Genomic DNA, 16,677 nt, shown 5'->3' on the forward strand with positions numbered 1-16,677 from the left:
GGTTGGTCTCAGATGATACCGCCGATGAAGAAGCCAGATGTGGAGGTCCTGGGCTGGTGTGGTCACACCTGATCTGCGGCTGTGAGGCCGGTTGGACATACTGGCAAAATCGTTCAAATGACATTGGAGGCGGATTATAATAGAGAAATTAACAATCGGGCTCCTGAGTGGCGCAGCGGTCTAAAGGCACTGCATCTCAGTGCTGGAGACGTCACTACAGACTTGGCAAAGGAGAAATGCTCACTAACAGGACGTAAACAAATATGTGCACAAAATTTGAGTGAAATAAGCTTTTTGTGCATATGGAAAATTGCTATTTCAGCTCATGAAAAATGTGACCAGAACTTTACATGTTGCGTTTATATTTTTGTTCAGTATATTTACCCTCTGAATTTATTTTTTCTTATGTTCTATTCATAAAATATAGCATATTTTTTATAACACCTTTATAACAAGCCAAGTCTGCTGAGATGTAAACCTGAGGTCTTGCTTCCATTGGGGAACAAGTCCAAAAACAACCCTTACTGTGGCCTTTCCCCTATAGCCCTCCCATGGCACTATGTAGTAGCTAAAGATATTTTTTCGTCCTCCCCTGTATCCACTTTAATCTCCCATATCTGTTATTATGTGTATTGTGGTTATGAATATCCCAATGGCTGTAGCAAACATTGACCCTCAGTAATTGACTTTCTCAGTCACACACTCAAAGTTGGCTTTATTTATACTGATGTACGTCACTGATAATTTCTCTATTATCAATGCAACAATCACCAAAACATGCTCAAGTCAGGTCCCTCAACTGTTTCTCTTATTAAAACCCCAGAGCTCAAATGCTTATCTATCATCTATGGTATGGGATCTTTACAAACAGTCCTTGACCTCAAGCTGTTTGCAGTAAATGGCCTGAAGGCTTCAGGTCTTGTGATGACAGGTGAAATATTAAACATGAACTAAAGTACACCTGTACTTGATATTCCAGATTGAAAACTAGGGAGTGTACATCCTTTTAACTTCTGTTCGGGAGGGTAATTAACCACATACCCCCTCATTAACCCTTTGTTAACTTGTCATTTGAAACATGCTTGTCTGTTTTTTTAAAGACCGTAAACCTAGGTTAGAACAAGGACAGATTAATATTTACCTTTCTGATGTGATGTAGCTGGAATAAAGTAATTATATTATTTTCTACTCTAGCTAACACACTGTTCTTTCTAAACTAGTCTGGTCTGAGCTTTTATTTATTTTACTAGGCAAGTCATTTAAGAACAAATTCTTATTTTCTATGACAGCCTAGGAACAGTGGATTAACTGCCTTGTTCAGGGGCAGAACGACAGATTTTTTTTTATCTTGTCAGCTCAGGGATTTGATCTTGCAACCTTCCGGTTCCTAGTCCAATACTCTAACCACTAAGGCTACCTGCCGCCCCAAGCTTGAAAGATAGTGATCATGAATAGGAGACACTTCAAGTATGCACACTTCAAAGAACAGTGTGCATACCTTTTTCATTCGACCACACCCTTTGAGCTATGATGCAAACCAGTAAGATCCTTTGTAAACAGAAGTGAACAGTGACCGAGAACATTGAAGCAAGGCAATAAGTCACAGAGCAGTAATTTTCCGGTCACATCTGGGAAACCAGAATGCTTACAGACCTGCTCTCAGATGCAGAGTAGCCCACATTTTGCGAGCAAGGAGAGGCCAGAGATAGCCAAACTAATAAATTGGACTAAGGAACAGATGTTGTGTATTGGAGAAAGGCCATCAGTGCGGGTTCTGCAAACAATACAGCGGGTGAAGGCGCGTCACGAGCATGGTGAACGGAAAGATGTGGTTATGGACAGGGAGGAAGAAGAGCCTAGTGTAGGGAAGATGTGTGTTGAGGAAGAATGCTGCCAAGTACAAACCGTACTCTGCTGTTTCTGATGGCTCAGAAATTGAACCTGACAAGAGTGAAGTTGAAGTACCTCTGGTGGCAGGTGTGATGAAGACCTCCAAGTCCAAACCTCGCCCCGATGGTCATGCGAAGGATGATTCGGTCCCAGTGGGAGTGACATTTTTGGAGAAAGTGGATCCCTGCCTTTTGGCTGACCCATATGTGGTCTCAAGCTGGGGGGAAAAAGGATTTGGGTACTGTTAAATTGGTGAAGGTAGCTCGAAGTAGACTTGTGATGATTTTCTGTTTTTCTTCTGCCCAGAGGGAGCAGGTGCTTCACGTCACAGGCCTCGGGACAAGACCTGTGACTTGAAAGGAGTGATTACTGGGGTGGCGTTGAGGTGGAGCAACTGAAATTGAAGATTCCCTATGTCTGTGATGCCCGCCGTTTGGTGCGACGCATACCCGGTGGCGAGCGTGGTGAAACTGAGAAGACACGGTCTGTCCTTTTGAGTTTGAAGCCGTCTTTACCCGATAAAGTAATGTTAGGACATGTCAGTTGTCCCGTGAGAGCTTCTGTGCCGAACCCACTAAGGTGTTTCAGATGCCAAACTTATGGTCATGTTTCAACAGTGTGTAGGAGTGCATAGGACAATGGAATGTGTAGTATCGGTGAAAAAAACGGTGTCAACTGTGGGGGTGCCCATGTTGCTGGGGATCAGAAGTCCCTGGTGCAAGAGAGACCGGTTGAGGTTGTCAGAGTAGAACAGAAGGTATCATATGCCGAGGCAGTGACGAGAGTAGTGGATGATGGGTCAGGTGTGAGTAGTAGGCCAATACATAGTGATATGAATTTGTGCTTTGGTAAGGTTGGCTTCTTAGCGTTCATTGCCATGGTTATCAACTGTGCCACGGTAATGGCACGTAAATCACAGAAAATAGCTGTTGTGGTGGCAGCTGCAGAGAAGTACTTGGGTGTACAAGGTTTTACAGCAAAAGAGACAAGGTGTGTTAAATGAGTCATGTCCTCCCCAGGCCGTTGGCCTGTTGTAGGATCAGTTGGGGTCAAAGTAGTGAAATGGGGTGGTGTTTATTCATTAAATAATATATAGGTGTAATGTTAGTTGGTGGTGCATTAAAATGTACCCCTTTTAATTTTGTATCACAAAATATAACGTGGTCGACCACACACTCCCGTACAGTAGGTGGCGGCATGCACAAACAAAATGTGGAACCCCGTGATAACAAAGAAGTCCAAGAACCATTTCCACGTCAGCTTTTTTTTAAATTGTTATTTATACGTTCAATAACACATACTTAAACCATGTAGTCTGTAATTCAAGTTGGAGACAAGACTTGGTTGATATATGTTATCTAGGTAAAACTAGCTAGCTGCTAACAATGGCTGACTGTGTGGGTTTTCACACTCAAATAGCCTCCATTATGGAGGTGCTAGCGAATACAGCTGTAGCTGAGATCTGTAAACTCGTAGACGACGACTATGCAGTGTTTCGTTTAGAAGTAACTCAAAGCCAGAAAGAAAACAGGGTATTGCGGAGGAAACTACAGCTACTGGAACTGAAGGTGTCACGGGAGCGCGCAGAGAGGACAATGCGAGATCGCGTCCTCACCAGTCGTCCCAGTAGTGTCAAGATCGTCGACAGATACAGAGTAATGGCAAGAGGTACATTTTGCAGGCCGATGCGGCACGGCCTGTCGCGGTTCTTCTCAGTGCCTGTAGACCCGTTCGCCTCTGCACATATGTTGAGGTGTTACCCAGATGTGGGTCTTGGTCAGTTTTTGTATGCAATAATTCTCCTGATTTACTTAGCTATCTTGTGCAAAGAAGAGCCCAAATCATAGTGTAGGTATTGTACAGTCAATGCAACTCAAACCATAGAGATCCTATTGTGCTCACCGTGTGTTGGCACGCCCCCTGTAATCCTATTGGCTACTATTGTTCATAGTTATTTCATATATAGTGGGCATGCGTCTGGTGATTGTCTTCTTTTGCTTGATGGTTAACGAAACGGGATTGAAGCACTGTTTATCTTTTGCCAAAGCTAAGCCTTCTAACACATACTAACGAATCGGTATACCCGTAGCTAGTTGCTACTAAACTCACACAGCACAGTGTGAATATCTTACTTGTGGAAGGTAATAAATAGCATCAACAAGAGTATTCCTTGTTGTGGCCTCATTGTAACATACGCATCATATAAAAGATGACCCACAACAAAATTCTAACCAGATTCTTGATTTACTGCATTTCTTATTATGTTTTCAATTATTTACTTATTGTGATGCATGGAACATAATACATCAATCTATAAATAGTATATCAATAAGTTATGAGAAGTGTTACCTTACATCCTTGCCAATTCTAGACCGTGTCTATAGTGTACAATATACCGTTGCATTGACTGTAGCTAACCTAACCACACCACCTGTTTCCTCCCCAATCACCCTCTCAGGTGAAGGACATCTCACTGAAGGCCACAGGAGCTTTGTGAAGCCAGCAGGACACAATACATGGAGAGATGACCAACCAATCACTGTTGATGAGGGGAGTGGAACCTCAACCCAGCACGTTATCGTGATAGAAGTTAGTGCAATAGTGTTGCATTAAAAATGAGTTACTTTGTAAATCAAATGTGGACGGTTTGTAACAGAAAGGCTCTCCTCAGCTATTCACTTGCTTACATTTACATCCTAATATATCTGCCATAGGGGAGCTTGTGAGAATTCCCTATGACATTGTTATCCAATTCAACACATGTACTGATAATAGCCTCCTCTCTTCTTGTGTCAGTCTGCAGATGGAGAAGCTGCAGGTCCTGGGGTCAAACAGGAGAAGTCTGAAGGAGAGGTGGACCCACGGCACAGCAGAGACATCCAGACTGGAGTGGCAGGAGAGCCCTCTGTAGCCACGGAGGTCACCGCCCCAGCACCTCCCAGGACCCAACGCAGCATCACGGAGGTCAGTGGAAATCCGAACACTGTCCTCAAGTCAGAGACAGACACTTTAACACACAGGATCTGACCACTGATCAGACCCAGAGAGACTGGTCTTGGGGAGACTGGGCTGTGCTCCTGCTCCCGGCTTGGAGTATTTACCGGTATTTCATCAGAGCCAAAGGATGGTCCATACCTGTGAGGATGGCTATAGTGATGCATTAAACACTGGCGGTAATGATCCCTATTGTTCTTACGCTACAGAGATGGACCCGGGCCACATGCCCTTGGGTTAAGAGACCCAGACTGATCTGTCTAGAGGGGACTGGAACCCGTACAGTAGTAGTGTATACTCTGAAGGGTGCCTAGATAAGAAAGGGGAGATTATTGTTGTAGATGAGGTAACTGTAAAAGTGGAGGGCGATGTTCCACCCACATGGAATGCAGAAAGTCACCTAGGAGACAGAAACTCACAGGGCAGAGATTTATTAGATTACAGGGGAAGCTTAGAGACAAATCTAAATATTGCCACCCACTCCTCTTTACATGCGTTCAGGGATCGCGACCCAGTGTCTACGTCAATGGGGTTTTCCGATTTACAGGGCAGCGTCCTTTTCGATCTGTTATTGAACTCAAACGACAGGTCTAGAGCCCAGGCTCAGGGAGGGGGAGCCACATCAGGCAATGGTAAAGAGAAACGGTTCCTCTGCATGTTCTGTAACAAAGGGTTCAGCACCCTCCAGAAGGTGGAGATCCAACAGAGGGTCCACACAGGGGAGAAATCCTACAGCTGCCCACAGTGTGAGAAGAGGTTCTCCCGCCAGGACCACCTGAAGTTCCACACAGGAGAGAGGCCGTTCGCCTGTACGCACTGCGGGAAGAGGTTCTCAGAAAGGAGCTACCTCAGGAGACACCAGCAGAAAAACCATTCCACTCTATAACATCGAAAGTAACCATTCCGCTCGATAGCTTCTCACATTTAGATCAACCCCTGCATTAAAGACAAAAATGAATGTATTGTTTTCAGCAGAAAAGATCCCCAGGTGCATTTGGAATAACCAGAGTAACATATTTCAGTGTTGAATATTCCTGGGTAGAATACTGCATCCAGACATTGTGTGATATATGAGCCTAAAAAGTCTGTTACATATTGTGTATATACTGTGTAGGATATGATGTTCACAAAATTTCCCAAGACACCTTTTATGAGAAAATGTATGCAGTTTATCAAGTTCATGCGGACTTTTTTTGTTGAGGCGTGTACGTGTTTTTCAAATGGAGTATTTAACACTTAACACTAAACACTTACGTTTAATAAAAACTAAATGGGACTTCATTCTAAAGACTCTATAATAACAAACCTAATACAATGATAAATCTTAGCCCTGGCGGTAACGCAATAGGTCCAGGGTTGTGTCTAAAAAATATTTGCTATTTTCACAGTGATAATTGTGGTTTCAGTAGCTAGTGGTGGCGCAAAAGGGCTGAATTTTGATGAATAAATAAGTTGTAGGAGTGTCAAGGTTTGACCCCTCACTTGGCCAATCAGAACATGCTCCATGGCTAAATACTGTATGCGGTTGTGTATTTACGGTCTTATGTATTGCCTTATCCTCAACTCCGATTGATTTGATGGTAAAAAAATATATACATATACACACAGTACAAATATATGTTTTTCAATGTTACTGGGATTGCAAAATCAAGTCTGGGACTTATTTGCATTATAGGCTCATTTAAAAAAAATATATATGAAAAAAACATACGTCTACAATAACAGATACCAACACATTACAGAGATACAGACAAAAAAAAGAGTTACTCATTAGCCAGCTTTTGACATTTTTTAAAAAGGTGGTTATGATTGGTATGGCTGAGTTGCTGTGGTAGTTAGTTCCATTCAACAGCGCCAGTATATACAAATGTGTTCTTACCAGATAGAATGTTAACAATGAATATTATTATCTGGCTAGTTGGATAGGGTCCTGTGGGCTGAGTCTGGGAAAATGTTGTGGACCAGACCAAGTTGAATTAATAGTACTCTTTTTGTTCCCAACGGATAGCCAGCCGAGCAGCTTAAAATGCTCGACCCCTAGTGTTGATGCCCGCGTGGAAATTAAATTAGCATTCAAAAATATCCCCATCAAAATCTGTATAAGTTAGAGACATCGTATTTAGTGTATGGGCTGCGTCGCAATCCACCGCATCCGCCAATAGCAGCCTTTCGTATCTGCGGTGGAAGGTGGCCGAGCTACAGTGGTGTTTGTTAGACCATGAGACATCTCTCAAATCGGTTTTCTCACAAAAACGTTTGTAGTGTCCAAACCTGACCATAACCAGACACTCCAGTACAATCAGGTAGCTTCTCAACCAAATGTGTGGCAACTGTTGTGAAAAAGGTATTGAAACTATCAGCTACCACTTCCTTGTCAAATTGTATTTCCCCATTGACCTCCAGACCAATGCTTTTACAATTTGCATTCTTCCCTGTAGCTATGTTTAGTGACTGCCACAACTTCCTATTTTCACAAATTTGACCTCATCTGACTAGATTTGTTCCTTAGGGTTGTGTGTCTATTGAGAGCCTCTTCATCTTCGGTACTGTTATATTCTTGAAAATAAGTATTTCTTCATTTAATGGCCTTAATGATTTCCTGATTCATTCAACGATTCATTCAACGTTCAGTTCTTTAATTCTAACAGTTTTCCACAATGCTTAAGAAACATTTGTTCAAATAGTTCTATCCTGTTTATTTTTAACAAAACCACAACAACAAAAAAATCTTTATTTTAGTTTTTCTCATTTTATAATCCATATCTAGACATGTAAGTACCGGGTCCCAGTTAACTTTACTCAATTGGTCAATAAATGCATCTTTGTTATCATGTTTCAGAGATCTCACAGTTATTGTGTCATAACGTGGTGTAAAACTTGCCGCCAGTGGACTCTGGAGCAGTGGAAACGCGTTCTCTGGAGTGATGAATCACACTTCACCATCTGACAGTTTGATGGATTAATCTGGGTTTGGTGGATGCAAGGAGAACGCTACTTGCCCCAATGCATAGTGCCAACTGTGAAGTTAGGAGGAGGAATAATGCTCTGGGGCTGTTTACCATGGTTCCAGCGAGGCCTATTCGTTCCAGTGTAGGGAAATCTTAACGCCACAGCATACATTGACATTCTAGATGATTCTTTGCTTCCAACTTTGTGGCAACAATTTGGGGAAGGCTCTTTCCTGTTTCAGCATGACAATGCCCGCGTGCAAAATGCGAGGTGCATACATCAATAGTTTGTTGAGATCGATGTGGAAGAACTTAACTGGCTTTAACCCATTTTATAAGAGATTCTCCTAAATTAAAATAGTCCAGGCATTTATATATAAATTCCAGTCGTACTTTATCAAAGGCTTTTCCCCCGATTTTTCATAGTGTTTCCAGTACTTCTCTTACAGTGCATTTGGAAAGTATTCAGACCCCTTGATTTTTTTCAATTTTTTTTACGTTACAGCCTTATTCTAAAATCTATTAAATTGTTTTTTTTCCCATCAACCTACACACAATACCCAATAATGACAAAGCAAAACAGGTTTTTAGATGTCTTTGCACATATATTAAAAATGTAAAATCCGATACCTCCATTGATCATCCTTGATGTTTCTACAACTTGATTGGAGTCCACCCGTGGTAAATTCAATTGATTGGACATGATTTGGAATGGCACACACCTGTCTATATAAGGTCCCACAGTTGATATGGCTTGGTTTTTGCTCTGACATGCACTGAGGTCGAAGGAATTGTCCGTAGAGCTCTGAGACAGGATTTTGGCACAAGGCACAGATCTGGGGAAAGGTACCAAAAAATGTCTGCAGCATTGACGGTCCAAGAACACAGTGGCCTCCATTATTCTTAAATGAAAGAAGTTTAGAACCACCAAGACTCTTCCTAGAGCTGGCTTCCCGGCAAAACTGAGCAATCGGGGGAGAAAGGCCTTGGTCAGGGTGGTGACCAAGAACCTGATGGTCACTGACAGAGCTCTAGAGTTCCTTTGTGGAGATGGGAGAATCTTCCAGAAGGACAACGATCTCTGCAGCACTCCACCAAATCAGGCCTTTATGGTAGAGTGGCCAGACGGAAGCCACTCCTCATTAAAAGGGACATGACAGCCCGCTTAGAGTTTGCCAAAAAGCACCTAAGGACTCTCTGACCATGAGAAACAAGATTCTCTGGTCTGATGAAACCAAGATTGAACTCTTTGGCCTCAATGTCAAGCGTCACATCTGGAGGAAACCTTGCACATCCCCACGGTGAAGCATGGTGGTGGCAGCTTCACCATGTTTTTCAGAGGCAGGGACTGGGAGACTAGTCAGGATTGAGGGGAGAGATGAACAGAGCAGAGTAAAGAGAGATCCTTGATGAAAAAAACCTGCTCCAGACTTGGGAGAAGGTTCACCTTCCAACAGGACAACAACCCTAAGCACACAGCCAAGACCATACAGGAATGGCTTCGGGACAAGTCTTTGAATGTCCATGAGTGGCCCAGCCAGAATCCGGACTTCAACCCGATCATTCTCTGGAGAGACCTGAAAATAGCTGTGCAGCGATGCATACGGCCTGACGACTTGAGAGGATCTGCAGAGAAGAATGGGAGAAACTCCCCAAATACAGGTGGGCAAGGCTTGTAGTGTCATAACCAGGAAGACTCGAGGCTGTAATCACTGCCAAGGGTGATTCAACAAAGCAAAAAGGGTCTGAATACATATGTAAATGTGATACGTTTTTTTCTTCTTTTTTTCTTCTTCTAAAAACCCATTTTTGCTTTGTTATTGTGTGTAGATTGATCAGGGGGAAAAACCCATTTTAATCCATTTTAGAAAAAGGCTATAAAGTAACAAAATGTGGAGAAAGTCGTGGTCTGAATACATTCCAAATGCACTGTATATTATTTCCATTGTAATTGTCCATGTAAAACACCTGTCTAATTAGGATGAATAATATCCTACAATACCTTTTTTAATTCTATGCGCTATGCATTTGCTAGGCTTTTCTCATCACAACACTCGAGTGTAAGGTGTCTCCAGTTTTTTAGGTGGACTCAATCTTTATATTCACGATCTGGGTCCTGTTTCAGTAATAGTCAAATAAGACCTTCTTGCAGAGTTTCTGGTAGTCTTTATAGGAGTGGTCAAAACTTGTTAATAACGGACCTTGGAGTAAATCACTTTTTGGGGGGATATACTTCAACGGGTAAGTCATCCAGCCATGGAGTTTTCCCAGACTTGAGACTTTAATTGCATCTAGAATTTCCTCCTCTAATTAGGCCTTCACATTAGTTTTTCTGTATAACTGTTAATTTTGTATCCAATAATAGAAAACAAATCTTACAATTAACTTCCTTTAGTGGAAATGGAGGAGACTGAAATGGAAACATATGCTTTACGTACTTTGCTTCCTCTTAAAATATTGTTGGTGAGTCATTGAGGACGTTTCTATAAAACAAGTTTCTATAAAACATTTTTGGTAGCATTTCAATGTCGGAAGATAATGTTATTTGGTGCATTTTTCCCGATATTCCATCCAGTTCAGTTTATTTTTATAATATATTACACTTGGTCTTTCTTGAATACGTTCCTCCATTTATTTTTGTTTTTCCTCTAACTTACTCTGAGCCTCTATGGTCCTGTTTTTATAGCTATCTATCTCTACTGTTAGTTCCTCTATTTCCTTTTTCAGATGAACTCTTGAACTAAAATGTTTTTGTTGAATTGCATGGCCTCTTAAGGCACATTTAAGTGTCCCATACAATAATGGGATATGCTGTACCTATGTTATGTAGGAAAAAGTGATTTCTTCTGTCTTGTTTAAAAACAATTTGTCATCCAGTAGGCTTAGTGTAGTGCTACAGCAAAAACCAAAATGTGCACTCTTTGGGGTCCAGAGGACCGAGTTTGGGAACCGTTGGATTAGGCTAAGACCAACATACTGTATGTTTTTGTATAAAACCACAGTGGCACATTTCCTATTGCCACAGATGGCCCAATAACAAGGTCCCTGAGTCCATATTCATCAACCATTTTCCCAATCTCTGGGCCAAAAGATTGCCTATCTGCCCCCCAGTCATGCACAACTATTGTCCTCATAAGATTGAATACTTTCTTACATTTAGTCTCAATACATGTAAAATGACGTCTCTCTCCAAGTAAGCTTTTCATCAAACCATAGCCCCAAATAAATTGTTACCCTTTTCAATTATTGTCCATATAATCGAACACTGACATCTTCCTTTGTCTTTTTGTTAGCAAACAAGATTTGAATACAGATAACTTCAAACCCCATGATAAGGATCATTCCTCTACTGCTAAAACAGATCGTTGCCTTTTATCTATTACAATGGCACCATCATCTGCATATAAGGCCGCCCCTATACCCTGTATCACCGTGAATAAGGTGGGACTAATGGTGCTACCCTGTGGAGTTCCATTTTCCACCTCATATTCTCTTGATAACTCCGATCCCAACCTGACCTGGAAGGTTCGATCAAGCAAATCCATAATCCAGTTGTACATTCTCTCACCTATACACACATTCAATTTAACCAGTAGCCCTTCCCTCCACATTGTATCAAATGCTTTTTCTATGTCAAAATATACAATAGACATCACTTCCTTCATTGCCAAAGCTTTGGTCACTACAGTACTAATTGTGACCAATACATGAAGGATAGTCCTTATTTTTCTGAATCCACTTTGAGATGGACTTAGATCCCTATGTTCCAGATAATACAACAATCTACCCACAATCAACTTTTCCATTAGTTTGCAGAGATTTTATGTAAGTGCAAATAGGTCTATAACTAGCAGGACTGGATCTTTACCAGGCTTCAGCTGATTTCTTTTTACCCACAACATGATGCGTTTAAAAAATAATGAAGTAATTCTATAACTGCAGTATAGGACTCAAATGTAGTGGGGATGTTGAAAGTGTGTTTCTCTGTGTGTGTACGTACCTGAGGGAGTGTATGTCTGTGTAATCTGCATCACCTCTCTCTTCCAGGAGGAGGAGGGTCCAGAGGTGCTGCTGGTGAAGGAGGAGGGGTGTGAGGAGGGTCTGGGGAACCCTGAGGGGACCATGGTCGTAGAGGACAACCAGACTACACCTCCTGAACCCACAGAGCAACCAGCTGAGCAGCACAGGACCACACACAGTCTCACTGAGGTTAGCCCACTGTGAACTACTGGCTGAATAGTATTAGGTCAGGGCCTGTTTTCAAAAAGCAGCAATGCTGATCTAGAATCGGTTTTGCCTTTTAGATCATAATGAATAAGACTATATAGACCGGTAGGGAACTGATCCTTGATCATCACTTATACTCTGGATACTGGCCCTGGTCTTGATTATTTTTGCTTTAAGTATGGGACCATGCCTTTCAATTATCACATCATTAAAGTGTCAAGTAATCAAATCAACTAACACATCATTTGCAAAGTATCACATCAACCAACAAGTTTGCATAATACTCATAGCAATCCCTCATTGCCTAATCAGAAGATGCTCCATAGCAGGGTGCTCATATCAGATTTCTTGATCCAACATCCTCTCACTCTGTATCTCTTACAGTCAGTAGACATGGAGGATGGGAAGCCTGGTCTGCTGCTAGTCAAAAAGGAGACCATACAAGACAGACCAGAGAGCATTGATCTGCTTAGTGGACTAAAGATGGCGGCGCCACGTAAGGGAGAAATACATATAGCCTACATACAGTAATAGATCTTCAACAGGAATTTTCTTCATTCATTAAATGAAATCCATGCAACTTATGTTTACATACAAAAACACACATTAATGTATGAACTTGACCAGGTAATTGACGACAACTCCATGTTTTTAAAGTCTATTTTCTAACCTCTTCCTGCAGGTGGTTGGCTGGAGGCTAACAGAGGAGACTGGGCGGCCATCTTTGATTCCCATACCCAGACGGGTGCAGCCAAGGGCCTGGGGGAGGATATCACTGAGCAGGCCAGGATTATTGGTGACATAGTGGAGGTTAGTGGATGGGACAGCGTCTTCAACTCTGGGCTGGGGAACAACACTGTTAACCACAACCAGAAACAGACAGTCGAACACAGAACAATGACCGAACAAAGTCTCCATGACAACAGACTGGCAGAGACCAGGGCAAGGCGTAGATTTGATCTACATGGACGGGGAGGTGTCCATATGCAGCGGGAGAGAACAGACACAGATTTGGCTAGCTATGCTCCGTCCTGCTCCTATAGTTGTGATTCAGAGAGACTGATGGTGCCTCAGGTTAACCCCCTAACAGTTGCTGCCTTCAGCCTGCCTTCTATAGGATCTATCAACTGGAACATGGACCCTGCAACAACACAGACACTGCCTGACCTTCGTCCTCCTCTCCTTATGTTAAACCAGACTTCAGACAATGTCAGTCCCTCAACAATAAATGGCTATACAATCCCATTAACAAATGACAATAGTAACACTATCAGCAGATCTAATGGCAAAGATAAGCGCTTCTCTTGTTCATTCTGTGGGAAAGCCTTCAGTTTCCCCAAACAGGTGGAGATCCATAAGAGGATGCACACAGGAGAGAAACCATTTGGCTGTACCCATTGTCAGATGCGCTTTGCTGAAGCTTGTCACCTGAAGAGGCACCAGAGGGTCCACACAGGGGAGAAACCTTTCAGCTGCCACCTGTGCCGGGTCAGTTTCTCCCACTCGTCCAGCTTGAAGAGGCACCAGAGGGTCCACACAGGGGAGAAACCAAATAGCTGCCCCCAGTGTGACAAAAGGTTCTCCCACCAGCACCATCTGAAGATGCACTTGAAGGTCCACACGGGAGAGGGGCCAATCACCTGTACGCAATGAGTTTCTCAGAGAGGAGCTATCTCAGGAAAGACCAGCAGAAAATGCACATGGCCCATGTATAGTATAACATGTTATGTAGTACTAGATAGTTTGTTTGTAGTTAATTCTGTTGGTTATGGATGTAGTAGGGAACTGGATGAGATGAACTGAGGAAAGAATCAGTATGATGAGGCATGGTTGGTGTGATGGCGTCTGTAAAAATGCTTCTCTGATGAAAAGTGACAACCTTGTCCTGTTATAATGCGGATGTTTACTTGACATGAAGATGATTAATGTAATGTTGAACCTTTTCCGAAGTATGCTTTCAAAGCGAGAGTACCAAATGTACAGGAAGGCAGAGGCTACGAATATGGAGTTTTCATCCCCGCTTAACCCCTCTGGAAAGGTCTTTCTCATATCTGAGGATCCAAATTACATTCTGCGCATGTGTTATTTACTCATGTTCACATTTCTCTATTTAGTCACCCTCTTCTGGACCCAAAACCAATTTGAGCGATATGATAATCTAGCCGGTCTTTGCCTCATATGTCTGAACAGCTGCGATTTGAATGAACTTTCCAATTATATGTTTCAAATTTATTTATATAGCCCTTCGTACATCAGCTGATATCTCAAAGTGCTGTACAGAAACCCAGCCTAAAACCCCAAACAGCAAGCAATGCAGGTGTAGAAGCACGGTGGCTAGGAAAAACTCCCTAGAAAGGCCAAAACCTAGGAAGAAACCTAGAGAGGAACCAGGCTATGTGGGGTGGCCAGTCCTCTTCTGGCTGTGCCGGGTGGAGATTATAACAGAACATGGCCAAGATGTTCATAAATGACCAGCATGGTCGAATAATAATAAGGCAGAACAGTTGAAACTGGAGCAGCAGCACGGCCAGGTGGACTGGGGACAGCAAGGAGTCATCATGTCAGGTGGTTCTGGGGCATGGTCCTAGGGCTCAGGTCCTCAGAGAGAGAGAAAGAGAGAATTAGAGAACGCACACTTAGATTCACACAGGACACCGAATAGGACAGGAGAAGTACAAGGTCCGATAGGAATTCAGGGAACTCAATGAGGAATGCTGTATATGGCCCAGGAGGCCTGTAAACAGTAGCTATAAAAAGTGATTGAGTAGGCTGCATAGATTTGAAGGCTACATCTTTCTCTGTCCGGTGTATTGGATATTGCTGTAGCAATAGTCTCAGACAAGACAGTCTACACATTGCATTGGGACAAAACAATTTGCGTTTGATGTGATGCTATAATCTTTATAGTCATGCTGCCATATAACCAGGAGTCTGCCTCCTGTTTAGCCATTGTTTGTAATGATGATGAAAGAAGAACATTGCTAGATGACTGTTAAAGACAAATAACTGATTGTTCTAACTGTTTTGTGTACAAGCGGCAGTGGAGTCACAGAATGACTCAGCACTGAGCAGCAACTGAAAGAAGGCTAGTAGATCCCCGCATGCGCAGAAATCTCTGTATTTTTAGCAACAGCAAGTTGGGTTCCAGAAAATCTGGAAACGCAGCCACTTGGTTACTGAAAAAGTAAAGTGTTATCATATTGAGAAAAGTTATTCAACTCTTCATGTATTGTTTTGTGCAGTAAAAGTACTGTACTTCACGCTATGCATGTGTATGACCATTTTGTTGAAATTAAATACAACATTTACTCTGTGCTGACCGACTTGGTTATTTTTTGTACATTGCAGGGTCTGAGTTTCCCTTATCTCAACCGAACCAAAACATTATACTTAATGATTAAATAAACAGTTATGGACATTTTTTTTGAAACTCCAATGGCTTCGTATTATTACTATTACTTGAATCACAGTGTTAGAGATGGGCTTGACTGTGATGAAAAACATTTTGTTTCTGTGTGTACAGCAAAGAGTTTCTTATATTAACCTTTATATGGTCTTCTGTAAAATTAGTGTTTGCAGTCAATGAGGACCTGCTGATATCTAGTGTTGCTTGCGGTAGAGACTGGACCTCTGAAGTGGCTGGTCACAAACCCTGGCTCCGGATCAGGAGCCTTCACTCTTCCTTCCCGAGTCGGAACCAGGACCAAACCACGAGGGACAAAAACCCTACCACCACACAGAACACAACCAGTGGACAGGTGGACTGAACAACCTCAGTCCTGGTGGTCATCAGAGAGACAGAAGCTCCAGTCAGGGATCCAGTCTGCAGCCCAGACCCTTCTCTTCACAGTCTCAGTGCAGGGATGAAGCAGGGCCTAGCTCTCATAGAGATAGACCCTCATGTTCCTATGATATGAACACCACAGTATCCATGATGAACAGAGCAGGTGACCCTAAGCTTCAGCCTTCACAGAGAGTGGTGGGAGACCAATGGGAAGTCTGTCTTCTCCAGGATCTCATCTAATGCCTGGTGAATGGGTTAATAGAAGACCTGGACCTAGATCTAACCTTCCTCAGTTACATAATGGTTACCCCACCAATACAGACAGGGTCAGGATGGGCATTCACCACAAGAGGTACCTAGCCTATAACACAGCACACAATCCCAACAACACCCAAACAATGGCTAGAGGTCAAGGACGGAGCTCAAAGACTCCTGTTTCTACCTCATCTGTTGTCATTGGGTCATAACATGGGAGGCTGAGCATTAGGACAGACGCAGACAAGCCGTACACCTGCCCAACGTGTGGGAAGCGCTTCGCTAGGGCAAACTATTTGAGGGGAGCACCAGACTGTTCACATCAAGGAGAAGCCCTTCAAGTGCAAACTATGTTACAAGAGCTTCTCCTTCCTGTGTAACCTTACCAGACATAGGAGTGTCCACAACCGGGAGAAATCGTAGCAGTGTAGCTTGAGATGCACACAGGGTATGTCTGAGATAGTTATCATGTGAAGTGTCTTGAGTTAAGAGGGTAATCAACCACATACCCCACATCAACCCTTTGGTAACTTGTCATTTGAAACAGGCTTGTAAATACCTGTTTTCAGAGAGAGAGTA

General features: G+C 42.7%; 2 protein-coding genes across 13 annotated transcripts in view; both read left to right on the forward strand.

Annotated features, from left to right (window-relative positions):
- The window catches only part of LOC109901251 (zinc finger protein 583-like), an 880,650-nt gene that overhangs the window by 570,446 nt on the left and 293,527 nt on the right, over positions 1–16,677 (forward strand). The window lies entirely within an intron of this gene.
- LOC109900458 (uncharacterized) lies at positions 3,119–15,374 on the forward strand. Its single transcript, XM_031836572.1, has 6 exons — positions 3,119–3,558; positions 4,349–4,479; positions 4,687–4,854; positions 11,880–12,041; positions 12,444–12,555; positions 12,742–15,374. The coding sequence occupies exons 1-6, from the start codon at positions 3,276–3,278 to the stop codon at positions 13,710–13,712; spliced, it is 1,827 nt and encodes a 608-aa protein (XP_031692432.1). The 5' UTR covers positions 3,119–3,275; the 3' UTR covers positions 13,713–15,374.

The sequence above is a fragment of the Oncorhynchus kisutch genome, linkage group LG12, assembly GCF_002021735.2.
Source record: "Oncorhynchus kisutch isolate 150728-3 linkage group LG12, Okis_V2, whole genome shotgun sequence".
NCBI lineage: Eukaryota > Metazoa > Chordata > Actinopteri > Salmoniformes > Salmonidae > Oncorhynchus > Oncorhynchus kisutch.